Here is a 20,049-nt window from a genome sequence, read left to right on the forward strand (position 1 = left end):
CTTGGGTACATCCCAGGAGTCTGGACTGATCCTGGTAGGAACAGGAAAGGAAAATTGGTTCTTACCTGCTAATATTTGTTCCTGGAATACCACAGATCAGTCCAGAGTCCCGCCCTTTGTGGGAGAGAGTCTGCTCTTGTATTTCTGACTTGATTCTGGTTTCTTTAGGATGCAGAGCTGCTTAAGATTTCAAGTTTGTTATCCTGGTTTGGAGTTTTTTTTGAGTGTACAGTTTTTTTTGGTTGGGGTTTAACCTCTTCCCCCCCCCCCCCCTTGCTCGTTTATGTGGTTATAGGGATATTCTTGGCTTGGGTACAGGTCAATAATGAGGGACTGCAGGTGGCATATTGAGTTATATGCCAATGCCAGTGAAACTTTCTCTGTCTCCATCTGCTGGAAAGGAGGCATAATCCCAGGAGTCTGGACTGATCCATAGTATTCCAGGAACAAAAATTAGCAGGTAAGAACCAATTTTCCTTTTCCAGTTAAGTTTGAAATCTGTGTAATTATTGGTTTTGATTTCACCTTTATTGGGTGCTTTAATAATTCCCCCTCCCCCCACCCTTTTTTTTTGTGCTGATTCACTCGCTGATTACCTGGGCGAGAATGTCCCAGGTAATCAAGGTACCATTCTTCTCCTGGGTTTCACTCCAGAGAGAGATTTTTTTATTAGCATATTGCTGTTTTCTCCTTTCCAATATCTGGAGTCTTTGCAGGTTGTGATACCTTTAACTGGACCAACATGTGGCTCTAAATATCTGGCGATCTATCTTTGGGTAATAATTTCTATTCACCAAAATTAGAATTGCACAACTTGCAAGGAATCCATATTACAAAACTAGTATGGCCACTAGACTTCCAAACAGCACTAACTAAAGTTACTCTGTAGAAATGTGTGGATTTTGTGTCTCAAGATGAAGGGGAACTTTACTGACTTCTTTGCAGGCTCATTATTCCACAGGGACTGTGAGTGCTTCCTTCACATCCACAGCCATGACCCCAGAGACCATCCATGAAGCAGGTAAGAAGTCAGCAGTATTGCAGGTCACTCCCCAGCAAATGCAGGCAGTGAAATCCAGCCCTGGCTGCAGCTCTGCTTCTTGTCACTTCCTCAGCTCCTCACAGCCACTTCCGGTGCTTCCACAGTTTCTCCAAGCTATTTCAGCCTTTGACCCTCTTAACCTTTAATGGATGTCTGTTCACTTTCTGACTTGTTAAGAGTCTCTGCCCCCTTTCTACTCCTACTGGGTGGAAAGTGGCAGCTGTTTCCTCTAGGTATGGTTTTATGCCTTTTACCTAGAGCAGTAACATGTAGGACTGCTTGTGATAGCAGCTAATGCCTCTTCTTAATTGACAAGAAGTGACTCTGAGAAAGTGCACTCTCTCTGGCAGCTGCTATTGAAGACGATGCGGTGCGTTACCAGTACGTGAAGAAGAAAGGCTATGTGAGGCTTCACACAAGCAAAGGAGACCTAAATCTGGAACTGCACTGTGAGAAGGTATCTGTTCCTTGTACCTCTACCCCCAAACAGGATATTTGAGCTGTTAATAAGCATATGCCTTTACTCTAAGGCATCTGCATCAAAAGTTCCATTCCCAACATGGTAAGCTCAGTCAGGTAAACAGTGGAGTCCCTCAGGGATCTGTGCTTGGACCGGTGCTTTTTAATATATATTTATAAATTATTATTATTATTATTATTATTTTTAATTTTTATATACCGAAGTTCTTGTAGGGACTACAAATCACTCCGGTTTACATAAAACAATGAACTGCCCAACAGAGAGCGGAGCTTTACATAGAACAGTAGAACATAGCTTTACATAGAACAGTAGAACATAGCTTTACATAGAACAGTAGAACATATGGAACAATATAACTAGATGACAATTTAACATAGTGATAAATAAATATTATAGTTTAACTGGTAATACTAGATGACAATTTAACTAGATGACAATTTAACATAGTGATAAAATAAATTATAATTTAACTGGTAATACCTAAAAATTATATTATTTAATATAAGCAGTATAACTATTTAATGTAGAATAAAGGCGTATTAACAGTGCCAAATATATATATAAGAATGAATTTTTTGAACTCAAAGATAGTTGTTCAGTTGCAGAGTCTTAAAATAGGACTTGGTGTGGTGTCCATGATTAGGAGATACCTAATATATAGGATGTCTGTCCGTCAGAGTAGAATTAAGCGTCTGGGAAGGCTTGTTTGAAAAGAAAGGTCTTAAGTCTTTTTTTGAATTCTTGGTGACTAGTTTCTAATCTTAGATCTGGGGGAAGCGTGTTCCACTGGTGGGGGCCTGCTGAAGAAATCGCTCGTTTGCTCAATGAAGATTTTATTTGCGGAGCATGCAGTGTTCCTCTGTATGCGCTTCTGATTGGTCTGGAAGACGTGTGCGGTTGGAGTTGAGAGGTTAATGTGATGGGAGCTAGTTTGTTTGTCGCTTTGTGGATGATAGTGAGTACCTTATAGAGTATCCTTTGTTTAATGGGAAGCCAATGTAGATTACGAAGGATTGGGGTGATATGATCTTTTTTGTTAGTGCTTGTTAGTATTCTAGCCGCTGAATTCTGAACCATCTGTAGTGGTTTGATAGTGTTGGTGGGTATTCCTAGAAGTAGGGAATTGCAATAGTCGAGCTTAGAAAGAATGATGGATTGTAGTACTAGCCTGAAGTCGGAGAAGTAAAGGAGGGGTTTAAGTTTTTTGAGGACTTGCAGTTTGTAAAAGCAGTCCTTTGTGGTATTATTTACGAACTTTTTTAGGTTTAGATGGTTGTCTAGCCATGCTCCAAGGTCTCTGACGTCAGGTGAGAACGTGTTATTTGCGTTTGGTAGAGAGAGGCTGGAAGAGATTGTGAGTGGATCCTGGGAGACAATGAGCATTTCGGTTTTATTAGCATTCAATACTAAGTTGAGGCTTGAGAGTAAATTTTTAATAGGCTGAAGGCATTTGTTCCAGTAAGTGATCGTTTTTTGAAGGGATTCTGTAATCGGAAGAAGGATTTGTATGTCGTCTGCATAAAGGTAATGAGTAAGCTTGAGGTTTGAGAGTAGATGGCAGAGAGGGAGGAGGTAGATATTGAAGAGGGTGGGTGAAAGTGAGGATCCTTGCGGGACTCCTTGCTCAGTAAGGATTGGATGTGATTCTTTGTTGTTTATCCTTACTTTGTAGAATCTGTTGCTTAAGAAGGAATGAAACCATCTGAGCGCTGTGCCTTTGATCCCTATGTTGGCTAGTTGGTCTATTAGAGTAGAGTGTTTTACCGTATCAAACGCAGCAGAAAGATCTAGAAGAACCAGCAGGTAGGATTGTTTTTTCTCCAGATTAACTAGTATTGTGTCCGTGAGAGATAGTAGGAGCGATTCGGTGTTTAGGCGTTTTCGGAAGCCATATTGAGCCGGGGATAGAATATTATGATCTTCCAAATAATCTGACAGTTGCTTGTTGACAATTTTTTCCATCAGTTTGGCGATGAGTGGTAAGTTTGCGATGGGTCTGAAATTAGCTGGGTCTGATGGGGAAGCGTTTGGTTTCTTTAGTAGTGGTTTCAGGATTGCTAATTTTAACTGGTTAGGAACTAAACCTTGAGAAAGGGATGTGTTGATAATTTCTGCAATTGGTTTTGAGATGGTGTTTGGTATGGCGATGAGGAGATTTGTTGGTAATGGGTCTGATGGGTGGGAGGAAGGTTTGAGTTTTTTGAGTGTGTTTTCAATCTCCAGTGAAGAAGTGAGCTCGAATGAATCCAGGCTTGTGTTTAGTTGTGGCAAGGCTGTGAGATGGTGTGTTAGGGTGAGGCTGTTGGATGTGATTGATTGTGTAAGGTTGGTGATTTTTGTCTTGAAGTAGTTGGCTAGTTCGTTTGCTTTGTTGAGAGCTTGGTGGTCTGGGATAGTAGGAGGAGATGGTTTAGTTAAAGAGGAGACGTACGAGAAGAGAGCCTTTGAGTCGAAAATGAAGTGGTGTATTTTTTTTGCATAGAATTCTTTCTTTGTTCTAAGGATGGTAGTCCTGTAGGTGTTGAGGAGGGATTTGTAGATGGCATGTGTTGAAGCGGTTGGGTTTTTTCTCCAGCATTGTTCTTTTTTTCTAAGAGATTGTTTTAGGGATTTAAGTTCGGGTGTAAACCAAGGTTTTCTATTGTCTAATGTAGGTTGTATAGTTTTGGTTGTGGTTGGGCAGATTTGATCTGCAATGTTGTTGTTAATATTGATCCATGAGGTAGTTGCAGTTGTTGCGTCTGTGAGATCTAGTTGATTTAATGCTTCGGACATCTTTTCGCTGAGTAAGTCTGGGGAGCATGGTTTCCTGAAGTGGATGGTGGATTTGGTAGTGGTTTGAGGAGGTGGGATGTTGATCCTGAGGGTTGTGTGGATGACTCTGTGGTCTGACCATGGAACTGGTGAGCAAGTGGGGTTGGTATGAATGTTAAAGGGTTCGTTAATAAAGATGAGGTCCAGAGTGTGGCCAGCCTTGTGGGTAGGACTGTTGATAATTTGAGTAAAGCCCAAATGGTTGAGTGAGGAAAGGAGTGTTTGGCAGTTGATGGATTGTGGAGCAGCATCTACGTGTAAATTAAAGTCTCCGAGGATTATAGCAGGTTTGTCGGCGTTTATGTGTTTGGCTATAAGTTCAATCAGTAGAGAGGGATCTAATTCTAAGGTTCCTGGTGGTGCGTAGACTAAAGCTATTTGGATTTGTTCGGATTTAAAGAGGGAGAATTCTATTTTATTGGAGGAGTTGGTAAGTTGTAGGGTTATATTAAGTCCTTTTTTTGCTGCAAGGAGGAGTCCCCCACCTCTTTTTTTGGGTCTGGGGACAGAGAATAAGTCGTAAGATTGTATGGGCAGCTGATTTGTGAGTACTGTATCTGTGTGTTTTAGCCATGTCTCTGTAATTGCACAGATATCTGGATTGACTTCTATGAGGTAGTCACTGAGGATGTCCATTTTTTTGGAGAGAGACTGAGCGTTGAATAGTGTTAAGGTAAACAGAGAGAGTCCTAGGAATTGTGTTATCGGTGAGATCATTATTGGTAAAAGTCTTTGTTGTCGTGCGATGTGCTGAATTGCAGGTTTTGTGTGCTTTCTGATATTGTGCCAGATTTTAGGTATAGTGTAGAGGTGCATTATTGTGGCTCAATTGGTTGGGAATAATGATGCAATATTGAAAATGGTGCTCTAAGTTTTAGACAAGCTGGATGAATGCTGTCGAGGCTAGTTGAATGCTGGTGAGTTGAATGCTGGTGAATTGAATGCTGGTGAGGCAGGTTGAATGCTGGTGAGGTTAGAGGAATGCTGGTGAGGCTGGTTGAATGCTGGTGAGGCTGGAGGAATGCTGGTGAGGCTGGAGGAATGCTGGTGAGGCTGGTTGAATGCTGGTGAGGCTGGTTGAATGCTGGTGAGGCTGGAGGAATGCTGGTGAGGCAGGTTGAAAGCTGGTGAGGCTGGAGGAATGCTGGTGAGGCTGGAGGAATGCTGGTGAGGCTGGAGGAATGCTGGTGAGGCTAGTTGCATGCTGGAGTGGTTGAGTGAGTGTTGAGGAAGCAGGTATGTGTATGTGATCTGGAGAATGGGATCACTTGTCGCATGCTTGGGTGACGCTTATGTACCTTGCTCCGGTTGTAGGCAGAGATGCGTGACAGAGTCTTTTGGTGTGGGTGGATTCTGCTTGTGCTCCGGTTCACACGAAGGGGCACACAAAGGGGCAGGCCCCTTTGTCGTGCTCCTTCAGCGTGCGACGCCCGGCGTGCGACGCCTGGGAGCGCTCCGGGCCTTTTAAATCTAGTTTTGTCGCGTCGAAATGATCTGGAAAGGGGCATGACGAGTGAGGTGATCAAATTTGTGGATGACAGTGCTGTGATTTGCCCTGAGTATTAAGACAGGCGGCCCTGTGATCTGTGCCCTGGATATCAATAAATGCTGGGAACGCAGACAGAGCTGTGTTCTGTGCCCTGGGTATCAATAAATGCTGGGAACGCAGGCAGAGTTGTTTTTTCTGTGCCCTGGGTATCAATAAATGCTGGGAACGCAGGCAGCACTGTGTTCCATGCCCTGGGTATCAATAAATGCTGGGAACGCAGACAGCACTGTGTTCCGTGCCCTGGGTATCAATAAATGCTGGGAACGCAGGCAGCACTGTATTCCGTGCCCTGGGTATCAATAAATGCTGGGAATGCAGGCAGCACTGTGTTCTGTGCCCTGATTATCAATAAATGCTGGGAACGCAGGCAGCACTGTGTTCTGTGCCCTGGGTATCAATAAATGCTGGGAACGCAGGCAGCAGTGTGTTCTGTGCCCTAGTTACATGCTGTACCTACAGCATAAGAGTAGACACACTTAACTGTCTGCAATATTAATTTATTTATTTATTTCTCATTTCTTATATACCGCTCATGAGATACCAGATCTGGCCAGAGCGGTTTACAATAAAATCCAATAAGAATACAATCAATCTATAAAATTCCAAAACAGATAAAAACAAATAAAATACATAACATTAAAATGAAATAAACAGTATACTTTAACCTCAGCCATCTGTACGGTACTCAGTTTGTCTGCCCCAGGCTAAGATGGAAAGAGCCAGGTCTTTACCTTTTTTCTAAAGTTGAGAAAATTCTGCTCTACTCTCACCTCCAATGGAGAGGAATTCCACAACTCTGGACCACTGAGAACATCCTTTTCCTATTTGAGACTTTACAATAGCACTGCTGTTGCCCATGAGATGTTATGCATAACTTATTATTGTATGGAAAGAACTGGGTCATGAAGTAGGACTGTAGTATATAACTTGGGGGTGTGTGTGTGTGTGTATGTATGTGTGTATGTATATATATATATATATATATATATATATATATATATATATATATATATACACACACACACACACACATATACTTCAATTTTTCCAACTGGAACAAGGTAATAATGCTGTGATCACTGCTTAAACTGGACAGTGCTTTGAGAAACAATGAGGCAAAAAGACACGATGTGCCTCTTCTGCTTCAAATTAAAGTCTATATAATTATTCAGTATATATATATATATATACCTTGTGCCTCGTATATATATATACCTTGTGCCTCATTGTTTCTCAAAGCACTGTCCAGTTTAAGCAGTGATCACAGCGTTATTACCTTGTTCCAGTTGGAAAAATTGAAGTTTAGAAGAGTAAAGAGAGACAGAGGCGAGTGAGAATTTAACTCCAAAGTTCCTAAAATTTCCCCAGAATATGGCTGCACTTCCTCAGACTAATGGTGGAGTTTCTACACAGCAGAGGCATGCAGGAACTGGATCTGCAGGGAATGCCAGGCCAAGTCTCCAAGTGACAGTTGTGCATGACCAGACGTTTTGTAAAATTGATCTGGAATGTATACTGTAGGGTTTATAAATAGAAAGATGTGATTATGCTCCTTGAGGCTCAACTCACTGGGATCCTGTGCTTGTGTCCCACTTTTCTTAAACCTTCCTTCTGTTGATTCCAAGACTTTTCTTATTACAGACAGGGTGACATTTAAGAAAACCGGAGCTGGATCAGTTTGTGGGCTTTGTAGTACAAGAAGACAGATTTTCAGTTATCAATGTAAATACAAAACCTCAAACAAACATTCCAGGAAGAGCTTTAAAAAAAATAAACTGGAAAATGGATATTTTCATCTCAAAGCCTATAACAGAGGAATTTCCAAAGTTCTGTACATGGACCAGAGGAAGGAGTCTGTATTTCTTACCATGATACTGGAGAGCCTGTGTTTAGTTTATCCTTGTTTATATCCTGTCTTTTTGGTTACTGTGTTACATGGTGGTAATACTACAAAGTCAGATTTTATAATTAGAGGATCCTTTCCTTTTCCTGGAAAGACTTGTATCCTGACTAATTATCTCTGATTTGAACGAACAGATTAATTGGTTGCATATTTGGCAGCTGTGGAGCTGCAGAATCACTAGCACATCTGGTTCTACTATATATCCAACTCTGGAATACACCCAGCTGTGGAATTGGTGGGGGGATACAGAAGAGAGACTGCTGTGAGCTCGGCATCAGAATACATCCAGCTGTGGGAATGGTGGGGGATACAGAAGAGAGACTGCCGTGAGCTCGGCATCAGAATACATCCAGCTGTGGGAATGGTGGGGGATACAGAAGAGAGACTGCCGTAAGCTCGGTATCAGAATACATCCAGCTGTGGGAATGGTGGGGGATACAGAAGAGAGACTGCCGTGAGCTCGGTATCAGAATACATCCAGCTGTGGGAATGGTTGGGGATACAGAAGAGAGGCTGCCGTGAGCTCGGTATCAGAATACATCCAGCTGTGGGAATGGTGGGGGATACAGAAGAGAGATTGCTGTGCGCTCAGCAAGAGAATTTATCCAGCTGTGTTTTCTGGTATCTCAGAACTCCAGGCACCTCCTTCAGGGTTGTGGTGTGCTTCAGTCACTGAATAATGAAATCTGCCAGCTCTTGTCTCCTTCCCTGTTCTGCTTTCCCTCACTAACAGAATGCAGTCCAGTTTGGGTGGTGTTGGCTGCTTGCCTGTCCAGTAACAGAAAAGGAACCGTTCAGAGTTAAATTTGTAAAAGATCTATAAAAGGCAAAATTAAACAATAGCATATTTTTCAAATTAGATCCTAATGTACCAGATGGTTAGTGCCTACTATAATACACGCATCAGCAAGCCTGGCGGTGTGCCCCTATTGAAATCCTACATCATTTGTGTACTGTGAAAGTCTCTTTTTTTCAGAAACATTGTATATTTTTCAAAACAATTTTCTTGCACGTAAAAAAGAGTAATAATGATCACAGGCACTAACTATCTGGTACATTAGGATCAAAATTGAAAATTTGCTATTGTTTGATTTTGCCTTTTTTGGGGTTTGGTGTCATTGTTTTTGGCAATTTTCTTGGCTCTTTCTTTGTGTTTTAAAGATCTATAACCCATTTTACTTTGCATGGCAGTGAGGAGGCTAAAGAACACTTTGAAGGAAGGATGTAATATATTTGTTTTATTTACCAGCTCCCAGACAAGGAGAGAAACAGATTTTTTCTGGTTCCCCACCTTTTCTATCTTCTCAACAAGGAAGGCTGTATACATGCAGAGCCCCTGTTGCCAGGGTGTGTATTGATACTGGAATAATGAAACTTTCCAGAATGGAAAGGTCTTTCACTTGATACCATCGCATCTGTATTAATCCAATGGAAAAACACCTCACGGGGGTATTCATTGCATTTAGCATTCCAGGTCCGCTGGACACTGGATGAAATCTGTAATCAGCTCAGCCTGGCAGCCTGAGCAGAAACTTCAGCAAAAGAAGAGCCATCCTGTGCACATACCAGAGGTAGACAAGCCAGTTATCCTTCCTTAGAGCCAACAAGCCCTCAACATGTGTCTCTCTCCCACTGAAGATTTCCTCCAGAGCTGTGCATATCGGGAGGGGGTAGAGTATTAATTCCCCTCTAGTCAAGTTTGAGGCTGACCTGTACATGGAGAGCTTGCAGACCATGCCATGGCATTGTCTGGCTTTGCAAAAGATGTGTATGTGTGTGTTAATGTATTGGCATGCATTACCTATCTGCAATCTTCTCTTTCTTCTAGACCCCAAAAACCTGTGAGAACTTTATCAAACTCTGTAAGAAGAAGTACTACGATGGCACAGTATTTCACAGGTCCATCCGGAATTTTATGGTGAGACTTTGAATATTGATAGTGTAACATGCAGAACTCGTTTCAGCTTCTCGATAACAGACTGCGATGCTAACAAGCCGATATGGGAGAACTGGGCCATTGCTGGCTAGTAAGCATTGGGCATTAGAGCTTGGCACCAGTTTGCCAGCCAGAGAGTTCAGGAAGATTCCTAATTTTTGTTTTCTTGTCAAAAAGTAATGAAAAGTTCTACCCTCCCCCCCCCCCCTTTTTTTTTTTTCCTTTTATAGATTCAAGGAGGTGATCCTACGGGAACAGGAATGGGTGAGATACCAGCTAATTCTGTCATCTGAGTTTGCAACTGTGGTTTTGTTTTCAGTGGGGTAAATTGTAAGTGATTGCAAGATAGGGGCTGGTGTAGCCCAGCCAGTGCGCATTCCTGAACCATCCACTCCCTGGCCTGTGGTCTCAGATGTTCTCGCTAAGTGATGGGGAAATATGAATCAGGCTGGAATGTACAAGTCATGTACAGAGTAGAGTGCAGTGACACTTTGCTCATGCCATCAGGATTTCTGGTGTACTACAGGAATGAAAATTAGCAGGTAGGAACCAGTTTTCCTATCTGAGCCCTCCCTTACTTGTGATGTGTGCCACATGAGGGGATAACTCTATTTTCTGTATTTCAGTAAATTGTTGCGCTTCTTTTTGGCTTTGGTATTGTGTTTTGTAACAGATGGAATTCGTTCCATAGGAGATCAAAGCAAGGTAGAAACAAACATCTGTAGTTCTTTGGATTTAATCTTTTGCTTGAGAATGCTTCTCAGATGCAGATGAGCAGACCCATGTGGAGGGAGAACTGTCTAGCACATGTAAAAACGGTGAAAAGTATAATTAATTTTGATGTTTACCTGTCACAGGTGCTGTCCTTTCTGAACATCAGTGAATGTGTGTTAATAAATCCTGGGTTTATTAATCATTCTTGGGGAGAGGAGGGGGATTTAAGTGATTGATTTCTTAGTGTGTAACCAGATGGACTCAGGATCAATGGGTTATGCTCCCCTGCCAGCAGATGGAAACTGAGTCAGATTTCAAAGCTGACGTCACCGTACATACACCCCTGCAGTGACCTCAGCCTTCCAGTATTCTCTGATTCCAGCACATGGTGGACATGACTATCCCTATGGGATTGCTGTACTTTTTGGAAGGAGAAATTCTTCTTTTAAATTGAAGGAACATTGAGCCTGCTCTCCTGCGGTGATAGCTAAAGGTCCCTCCCCCACTTGAGAATTCCTGAGGTGATTTCCAAGATTCCTTGGAGGTGTGCTTTGGTCCAGTAGCCGGTTCCCGGCATGGACTTTGCAGCTGAAAGGCAGCGGGTGCAGGAAGCCGAGCACGGCGGTGACTGCCAAAGCCCTCTCCCCTCGCAGCTGGAGACCTTCTCGGTACTTAGCCAGTAAGCGCTAAGCCCAGGCAAGTAATAGGAAAAAAAGAAGAAGAGGATTTATCTCCCGATTCAGAGACTTTTGGAGAGGTTCAGTAAGCCTTCCTCCTGTCTCCTTGCTCGGCGCGCCATACTGACATTGTTCCCGATCCCGTTGGGGTAAGGGGAAGTGGGTTGAGTGGCCCCCAATGGGCTAGGCCCCACTTTAGGGTGGTCAGCATTCCAATTGTTAGGCCACGGTGGCGCCATCTTGCGCATGTCTTTGTGTGTGCCACATTGCCCTCCATTGCACACGCGTCACTCGCATACATATGTGCACAACCTCTAAGCGCAGAACCAGGAACAGCCAGGCGCATGGGCTGTGCATGTGCCTCGCCGCACCCCGCCTAGGTGCGCAGAATCTGTGCACATAGAAATTTTTAAGTGGGAGCCGATAGAACACACACTTACCACCACCAATGGCGCAGGCAGCCAAGAAACAGAAGTGCCTTTCTCTCTGTGCTGCTTGTCATATTAGGGCTGCACAGTCTGACCTGGATTCCAACTTAAGTCAGCATTGTGAGGAAGCCCAAGGAGAGTTGGCCTCTCTGGACTTTGCTAAGCTCGGCTCCTGCTCCCAATCAGAGGATGGTTTAGCCACAGCTTTAACTAGAAGTACCCAGGATCTGAGTAATTCCTTGACTGGGTCACCATGGAAGATGGAAATTCAGTGACTCCTACCCCAGCACTTCCTGGGCTAGGCATGGACCCAGCTGCCTTCGCTTGGGTGGAATTTTTCCAGGGTCTACAAGCCTTCATACAGGCACTGTCAACTACTTCGCTTGCCCCTGTGTAGACAGAACCTCAGCCGGTAAGCCCTCCCACTCCCAGTCCTATTGACAGTCCTCGAGGCATGCCTTGCCTTACCAAGGGCTCAGACGAAGAGGACGATCTGACCTCTTGGAAGAAGGGGAAATTCCCCCTGGGTTGGAACCGTATCGAACCATGTTGCGGTTTTTTCATAGAGAAGAATTGCCGGCCTGGTTTCCCAGACCCTGAAGACGCTGGGAGCCCCTGGGTCTGATTCTATGACTGAACCAAAGAAGAATCCCATTTGATCTCCCTACGGAAAGCCTCTTGCTACTTTCCAGTACTAGAAGCCATCCAGGAGTTGATTGGAATGGGATGCTCCGGAAGCAAGTTTTAAAGGGGAATGAGCATTAGAAGCTCAATACTACTGGATCCGGCAGTGAGAGAGTGTTTGCATTTCCCTAAAGTGGATGCACTAGTCTGTGCCGTCTCTAGGCAAACTATCCCAATGGAGGGAGGAGCAGCCTTAAAGGATGCACACAATATATGAATGGAGTCCATCCTTAAACAAGCCTTTGACGCAGTAGCAATGACCTTGCAGATTGCTTCTTGTTGTGCTCTGGTAGCTCGTTCGTGCCTGCTCCTCTCTCAGGAGGTGGATGACTCGCCTTTTTCGCAGACGCGGGCTCTGATCTAGTCCGTACTTCAGCCAGAGGAGTAGGCTCAGTGGTGGCGGCCAGAAGACAGCTATAGCTGCAGAATTGGTCAGCAGATGCAAACTCCAAGGTCAGTCTTACAAAGATGCCCTTTAAAGGATGTCTCCTTTTCGGAGCAAATTGGAAAAGCTGGCCAGTAAATGGGGTGAATCTCCAGTCCCACAGCTACAGGAATATAAGAGGAAGCAGTTACAGTACCCCCTCGCTTATGAAGGACCAATCCAGGGGCTCCCAACATTTTCACCCGTACAGAAACTCGACATTTCAGAGGTCTTGGCCCTTGGGAGATCGCAGTCCTTTCGTAGTTGACAGCCCGAGAGAAGGACAGGCTCAGATTCAGGTTCGTCCCAAACCCCCCAACGAAATTTTGTTGACCCACCCTCGGAAGGCGGCGAAAGGGGGTCGACTGTCCCTCTTCTACCAGCGGTGGGTCGAGATCACTTTGGACAAATGAGTACTGGAAGTCATACGAGAAGGATATGCATTGGAATTTCACAGCACTCCTTGCAACGTATTCATGATGTCTCTTTGCCACTCCCAGCACAAGCAGCAGGCAGTGGAGATAACTATTTTAAGGCTCCTCAGGATGAGGGCTATAATTCAGTACATGCGCCCCAGGAAAATATGGAGCGTTATTCCATCTATTTCATCGTACCCAAGAAGAAAGGTTCCTTTCGCCCCATCCTGGACCTCAAGAGTATCAACTGACGTCTACGAGTGAATCATTTCCACATGGAAACATTACGCTCTGTGATAATGGCCGTACAATCGGAAGAGTTCTTAACCTCCCTGGACCTATCCAAGGCCTACCTACATATTCCAATCTATCAAGAACATCGTTTCCTATGCTTTGCGGTACTGGGTCGTCATTATCAGTTCTGAGCACTACTCTTTGGCCTAGCCACTGCACCCAGAACATTTTCCAAGATTATGGTGGTCGTAGCAGCAGCGTTGAGAAAAGAGGGAATCCTGGTGTACCTATACTTGGACGACTAGTTGATCCGGGCCAAATCAGTGGAAGAGAGTCTCTGGGTAACCAACAGGGTAACCTCCTTGCTTCAGGATCTTTGTTGGGTAATAAACTTGGACAAGAGCTGTCTCAAGTCTTCCAAGTCCTTAGAATATCTGGGAGTCCAGTTCGACACCAAGCAGGGCAAGGTCTTCCTTCCAACCACATGGATAAGGAAATTGATGTCCTAGGTGTTTGTTGATAAGTGCCATACACCCAACGATGTGGAACTATCTCCAAGTTCTTGGTTTTATGGCGGCAACCCTGGAAGTGGTGCCATGGGCGAGGGCATACATACAACCACTTCAGCACAGTCTCAAGACTATTCGATTCGACTCCACTTGCTGATGGACGTGTGCTCTCGGCTCCAGTGGTGGCTGCAGGAATTTCATCTGAGCACAGGTGTGCCCCTGTCCTCACTGAACTGGCTGGTCCTCACAACAGACGCGAATCTCTGGGGCTGGGGAGCTCACTGTCAGGAACTGTCGGCCCAGGGACATTGGACTGAAGAAGAGGCCCTCTGGAACATCAACTGCCTGGAAGCCTGGGTAGTCAGATTGGCATGTCTACAATTCAGCCACAGACTCCAGCGTCAAGAGATCCGCGTGATATCGGACAATGCAATGACGGTAGCCTACATCAACCACCAGGGTGTTAACCAAGAGCCAGCAAATGTCACAGGAGATAGACCTCCTTATGGAATGGGTGGAAATACAAGAACAGATTATTTCAGCCTCCCACGTCACAGGAAAAGACAACATCAGAGCAGACTTCCTAAGCAGGGAGAGTCTGGATCCAGGAGAGTAGCCAATGTTGGCCAAAGCCTTTCAACTGATAGTATATATCACTGGGGCCTCCCATCCATCAACTTGCTGGCCACATCTCACAATGCAAAGGTTCCCCATTTCTTCAATCGCAGAAGAGATCCATTGACCCTGGGGATAGTCGCTCTCGTCCAGACTTGGCCGGAAGAAGAGCTGCTATACGCCTTTTCTCCATGGCCCCTGCTGGGCAGTGTCATTCACAGAATCATGCACCACAGGGGATTAGTCCTACCAGTAGCTCCAAATTGGCCCTGGCATCCGTGGTTTGCGGACATGCGGAGACTCCTGATGGAGACCCCCCTGTGCCTCCCACCGCACAAGGACCTGTTACAGCAGGGACCGGTTTTTCATGAGGATTTGGTTCGATTCTGTCTTACGGTCTTGCCCTTGATGAAAGCCGATCCAACGTAGCAAGAAAGCAACCAAAACCAGAGATAGATCGATGATAAAAATACTTTATTATTGTAAATTAAAGAACAAAATCGCCCGACTCAGGCCGAGTTTCGGAAGCGAATTGGAGTTTCGCCCACACAAAGTGGGCTGCTTTAGGGGCTATATTTGTGTGGCAAGTAAATCCAAAGCAACATTTGTTCAGACCTTATTTTTGCACAAAGGGTCCGTCCAGTAGACAGTATCACAACTTCAAATCTTTGCTGGATACAAACGTCTTATTTATGAAGAACAGGTGTTCCTCCGTCATTGGAATGTCGGTAGACTTTTGGTGCAGTATCTGGAAGTTTCATAACCAGTCCGAAAGATGGGACCGCCTGTTTGTACTTCATGGTGGAAGGAAGCAGGGCGAACCAGTTTCATGGGCTACCCTAGCTCGCTGGATTAGGGAGGTGATCACAGGGCCTGTGTGGAGGCAGGAAAGCCATTACCTTCTAAGGTTAAAGCTCATTCCACTATAGATCAGGCAGTTTCTTGGGCGAAAGTTAGACTGCTGTCTCTCATTGACATCTGCTGAGCAGTGACATTGTCCTCCTTGCACACCTCCAGGTTTTATTTCCTGGATGTACAGGCCCGAGAGGACATAGTCTTTGCAAGGGCAGTGTTAACCGGACCGCAAGCAGCCTCCCACCCCGATCTGAGTAGCTTTTATACATCCTATTGGTCCTGAGTCCATCTGGCTACATGCTAGGAAATGGAGAAATTACTTACCTGATAATTTTGTTTTCCTTAGTGTAGACAGATGGACTCAGCATCCCGCCCCTGGCTGCCCAAGAATGGTTCCAAAAACCACAACAATATTCCCCAGTATAATATTACATACTTTTTGTTAGATTCTTTTTATATATGTAGGACCTTCATGAATACAGCTTGAGAATATGGATAAGCTGTGTTCCCCTCAAGTCCACTTTTACTTTATTTATTCATTTATCATATTGCTTTTTCATTTTGTTTTCATTTTTCTTAAAAACAGTCCTAATACATGAAGGTCCCTTCCCGGGTCGCTTATAGGTACGCGTCTTTTTTGAACTATTCACCAAGAGAGCAAAAAACCTTTAAACATGGCGTCTATAGATGCCATGTTTAAAGGTCTTCTTAAGCGGTAGTCAAAAGAAGTGGAGAATTTCGGGAAGCAAATGGAGTGACTGAAGAGTGAGAGCGTGGATTAAATCTTAGTGTAACCCCCTGAAGCAGATACGCTATCGAAATAAGGTCATGTTGGGGTTGTGATTGAATTGGACACTGAAGATAAGTTTTGGGTTTTTTGCTCTCTTGGTGAATAGTTAAAATAAAACGCATACCTATAAGCGACCCGGGAAGGGACCTTCATGTATTAGGACTGTTTTTAAGAAAACAAAATGAAAAAGCAATATGATAAATGAAAAAATTAAGTAAAAGTGGACTTGAGGGGAACACAGCTTGTCCATATTCTCAAGCTATACTCATGAAGGTCCTACATATATAAAAAGAATCTAACAAAAAGTATGTAATATTATACTGGGGAATATTGTTGTGGTTTTTGGAATCTTTTGTGATTTCCTAAGATTTCTGAGATATAGGGGCTTTTTGTTATGGATCTTGTGCCAAGGATTCGCCCATGGAGTTGATATCGACTCCAAGAGATTACGGGTAAACCTTCATCCAGTCCCTAGATCAGGGCACCTATATTCTTACTGGAGTTCAGTGTTTGGTTGAGTACAGTTATGGTTATCCATTTTTAATTATATTTTTAATCAGTTTTTCACTAGTAGGTCCACAGTGGTTTTTGAAGAGAATACTGGAGGGCTGAGGTCATTGCAGGGGTGTATGTAGGGTGACGTCAGCTTTGAAATCTGGCTCCGTCTCCATCTGTTTAATCTACTCACGAACAATGGAACCTCCCTCCTCCCCTGAATACCTGATCTGCATTGATACTTCCTCTAATATGTGGACTAACACTAGACTGGAATTTGTTATGTCTCTCTTTAACTTAATCTAAGTTGATGCCCTCTTCGGGCCTTTTTCTTCCAGCTGCCTAAGCTTCCAAGTTCATGGTCCTCGTTAAATGTAACTTTTGTTTCTTTGGTTTTTCTTTGATTATGAAAAAAAAAGTTGTTCCTTCCGTTGTTTCAGTTATCTACCCCTGTTCGATGTAAACTGATCTGATATGGTATTTAACCATGAAGGTCGGTATAGAAAAATGTTAAATAAAATAAAAAAAAAAAAATCTGCTAGTAGGGGAGCACATAACCCATTGGTCCTGAGTCCATCTGTCTACACTAAGGAAAACAAAATTATCAGGTAAGTAATTTCTCCATAAGTCAAAGAGTGCTCATCTACCTTGATATTGAAATTACTCTGGTACAACTACCGATGTGGGCCAGAAGCAATAATAAGGGCTAAACCCAGCCTCGGATAAGAAAGATTTGGAGAAAGCATTCTTTGTTCTGTCAGCCTTCTGCCTGTTCCTCTAGTGAATTCAATAGGTATTTATCTATTCCATCTATAATAGAAATCCATGCTAGGTGAATTACAACAAAGATATACAATGTTACATAATATCGCATTAAAAACATTAGTTTAAAACAATCGGTAGCAATATTTAATGTTAAACACGTAGTCTTAAAAGACTATGAATTTTGTAGAAACAAAAATGTTTTCAGTTGCTTTCGAAATATTAAAACATTATCATTATTTCTTATTGCATCCGGAAGGGTATTCCACAATAGTGGACCGGCCACAAAAAAGGCTTGTTTTTGGGTTTCCATTAACCGTATCTGCTTAACTGTTGGAACTTGTAATAACTGCTTACCTTGGGATTGCAAGTTCTGGGTAGGTAAATATCGTTTTAAAAGTGCTGCCTAATATGATGAATCCTCCACCTTTAAAGCTTTAAAAACTAACTTTACCAATTTAAACTCCATGCGCTTGCTAATTAGTAGCCAGAGTAAATTAATTAACAGGGATCCATGGCCCCATCCATTTAGCCCTGAAATCAACTGAGCAGCAGAATTCTGCAGTAATTGAAGTGGGCAAATTGTAGAAACAGGACAACCAACAAACAAGACACTGCAGTAATCAATAACACCAATCACAAATAATTCTGTGAAAATGGTTCATAATGTTGCTGTCTTTTCTGTGGCAGTGAAATATTATTTAATATTTACAGGGCTGTTGGCCAAAACTCTCTTACAAAGGTACCTCACTTAGAATAACAAGCTTAATGGTTTAACGAAGCAAGAACAAGTTAATGAGGTAGACAGTACTGACAGGTTTCAAGTCTTGTTCTGAAATTTCTAACTGTGGAGGAAGCCTAATAACTGCCAGAGATGAGGTGTGAGCATGTTATTACAGTGTTAGACTCTGCAGAGATATCTTCAGTCCCAAAATAACCCCAATAGCCAGATTTCCATGATATGCCATATGAATATTTCTTTTACTGGACACGCAAGCAGACAACACAATCCAATCCGGATTGCATTCTGTTAGTGAGGGAATGCAAAACAGGGAAGGAGACGAGAGCTGGCAGACTTCACTATTCAGTGACTAAAGCACACCCCAACCCTGAAGGTTGTGCCTGGCATTCCTGTTCATACCCCAGATTAATCCAGACAGAGGTAGGTTTTGCATCCCTACCAGCAGATGGAGGCAGAGAACTAACAGCTTTTCAGGCACTGCTACTTAACCGAGAGTGCCATCTGCTGTCCCTCAGTATTTCTCTGTCTCCAGCAGATGGTAGAGGTTCAAACCTGAAGTCTAGCAAAAAAAAATAGATTAGAGAAAGAGAAAAAGTTAGGAAAAGAAGATTAGACAAGACGCTTCCTGAAGTGTTAGGATCCTTCAGGTTGAGCCAGGCGAGCGGGTGGTTGGCAATCCCTGTTCGGCTTTAGCCCGCAGCAACCAGGGGTAGGAAAGCCAGGGATTCTGGTTCCCTCCTTCCTCTGAGGTCTTCTTCCCCGAATCTTCAGTCAGCGACCAGCAGCAGGGAAGTAAATCCATTCTTCTGGGTTGTTTTTTTTTTGTCTATGTCTTTAAAAAAAAAAAAAAGGGAGTTTGCAGAGTAGGTCCTGCAGCCTAAGGCTTTGCAGACTGCTGCTCAGGATAGAAGAAATTGGTGAGCGGTGCCGCATTGATTTTGGGGTAGTTGCTGAGGTGACTTGCATCGCGGCTGTTTGGCGCAGCAGGCAGGCAGACCGCCATGTGTGCTCCCTATTGGTGCCGACTTCAGGGTGCGCCAAACTGTGTTGGGCCTGTGGTGGCAGTCACTCCCAGCTTAATTCAGCCGTGTTTTGTTCTGATTGTGCCGTGGGGGGGGGGGGACCCTCCTTGGGGCCGTCAGCCAATAGAAGAACTACCCGATCCCAGGGTCCTGTCACAGAGGCCTCCGAGGGAGAATTTTCCATGACAGGAAGGAGAGCTGCACATGGCAGGAAGCAGGCGCCTTGTCATGAACGTCTTGATTCCCCTACCCCTTTGTCTCTGGCAGCGCAGACCGGGTTTGAGGATCAGGGGAAGTCCTGGAGTTGCCAGATTGTGGGGGCAGAGAGGGGGAGGAATTCTCCTCAGATTTTGTTTTGCTCCTGCACAAGGCCTATTTGGCCTGGAAAGGTGCAGGGGGTAAACGGTCCCTGAGTCAAAAGTTGCAGTGAAACCCAAAGAGGTCTAAAGGGTCCCCAGCCAGGGGTTCAGGGGACCAACTCCATCGATTAGGTCTTAGCCATCTTGCTGGGAATGGGTTTTCGGATGATTCTGAAGATTTGCAGGATGATCCAGGTGATGATCTGGCAGGTGTTGATCCTGCATATGATCCTGGGGATGATCCAACTAATGGGTCTGGGAAGATCCGAGACTGTACTGGTGATTTGTTGGACCCAGAGGAGGTACCGATTGCGGAGGGGGGTGACCCGCGGGTGGTTCAGCTGTTTCTCAAGGAGGAGTTGAGAGACCCCTTATTTCCCACATCCTGGAGGAACTGGGTATTAAGGTGCTGCAGGAGGAATAGGATAATGGAGTAGATCCAGTTCTGGATGGCCTTCAAGGTCCCAGAAGGCTTTTCCACTTCCCAAGAAGCTTAAGAAGTTGGTGAACCTGGAGAGGGATGCTCCGGAAGCAGGTCTTAAGGTGGCTAGGGTAATGGCAAAGTTATATCCCTTTAACTGAGGATGTTTTACAACTT

At 44.1% G+C, this 20,049-nt stretch overlaps 1 protein-coding gene across 1 annotated transcript in view; it reads left to right on the top strand.

Annotated features, from left to right (window-relative positions):
• The window catches only part of PPIL2 (peptidylprolyl isomerase like 2), a 109,442-nt gene that overhangs the window by 57,776 nt on the left and 31,617 nt on the right, over window positions 1-20,049 (top strand). The window contains exons 11-14 of the mRNA XM_029619565.1: window positions 946-1,021; window positions 1,393-1,499; window positions 9,618-9,707; window positions 9,956-9,989. Of these exons, the coding sequence (XP_029475425.1) occupies window positions 946-1,021; window positions 1,393-1,499; window positions 9,618-9,707; window positions 9,956-9,989 (307 nt within the window). The remainder of the gene's footprint in view (window positions 1-945; window positions 1,022-1,392; window positions 1,500-9,617; window positions 9,708-9,955; window positions 9,990-20,049) is intronic.

This window comes from Rhinatrema bivittatum, chromosome 11, assembly GCF_901001135.1.
Source record: "Rhinatrema bivittatum chromosome 11, aRhiBiv1.1, whole genome shotgun sequence".
Classification (NCBI taxonomy): domain Eukaryota; kingdom Metazoa; phylum Chordata; class Amphibia; order Gymnophiona; family Rhinatrematidae; genus Rhinatrema; species Rhinatrema bivittatum.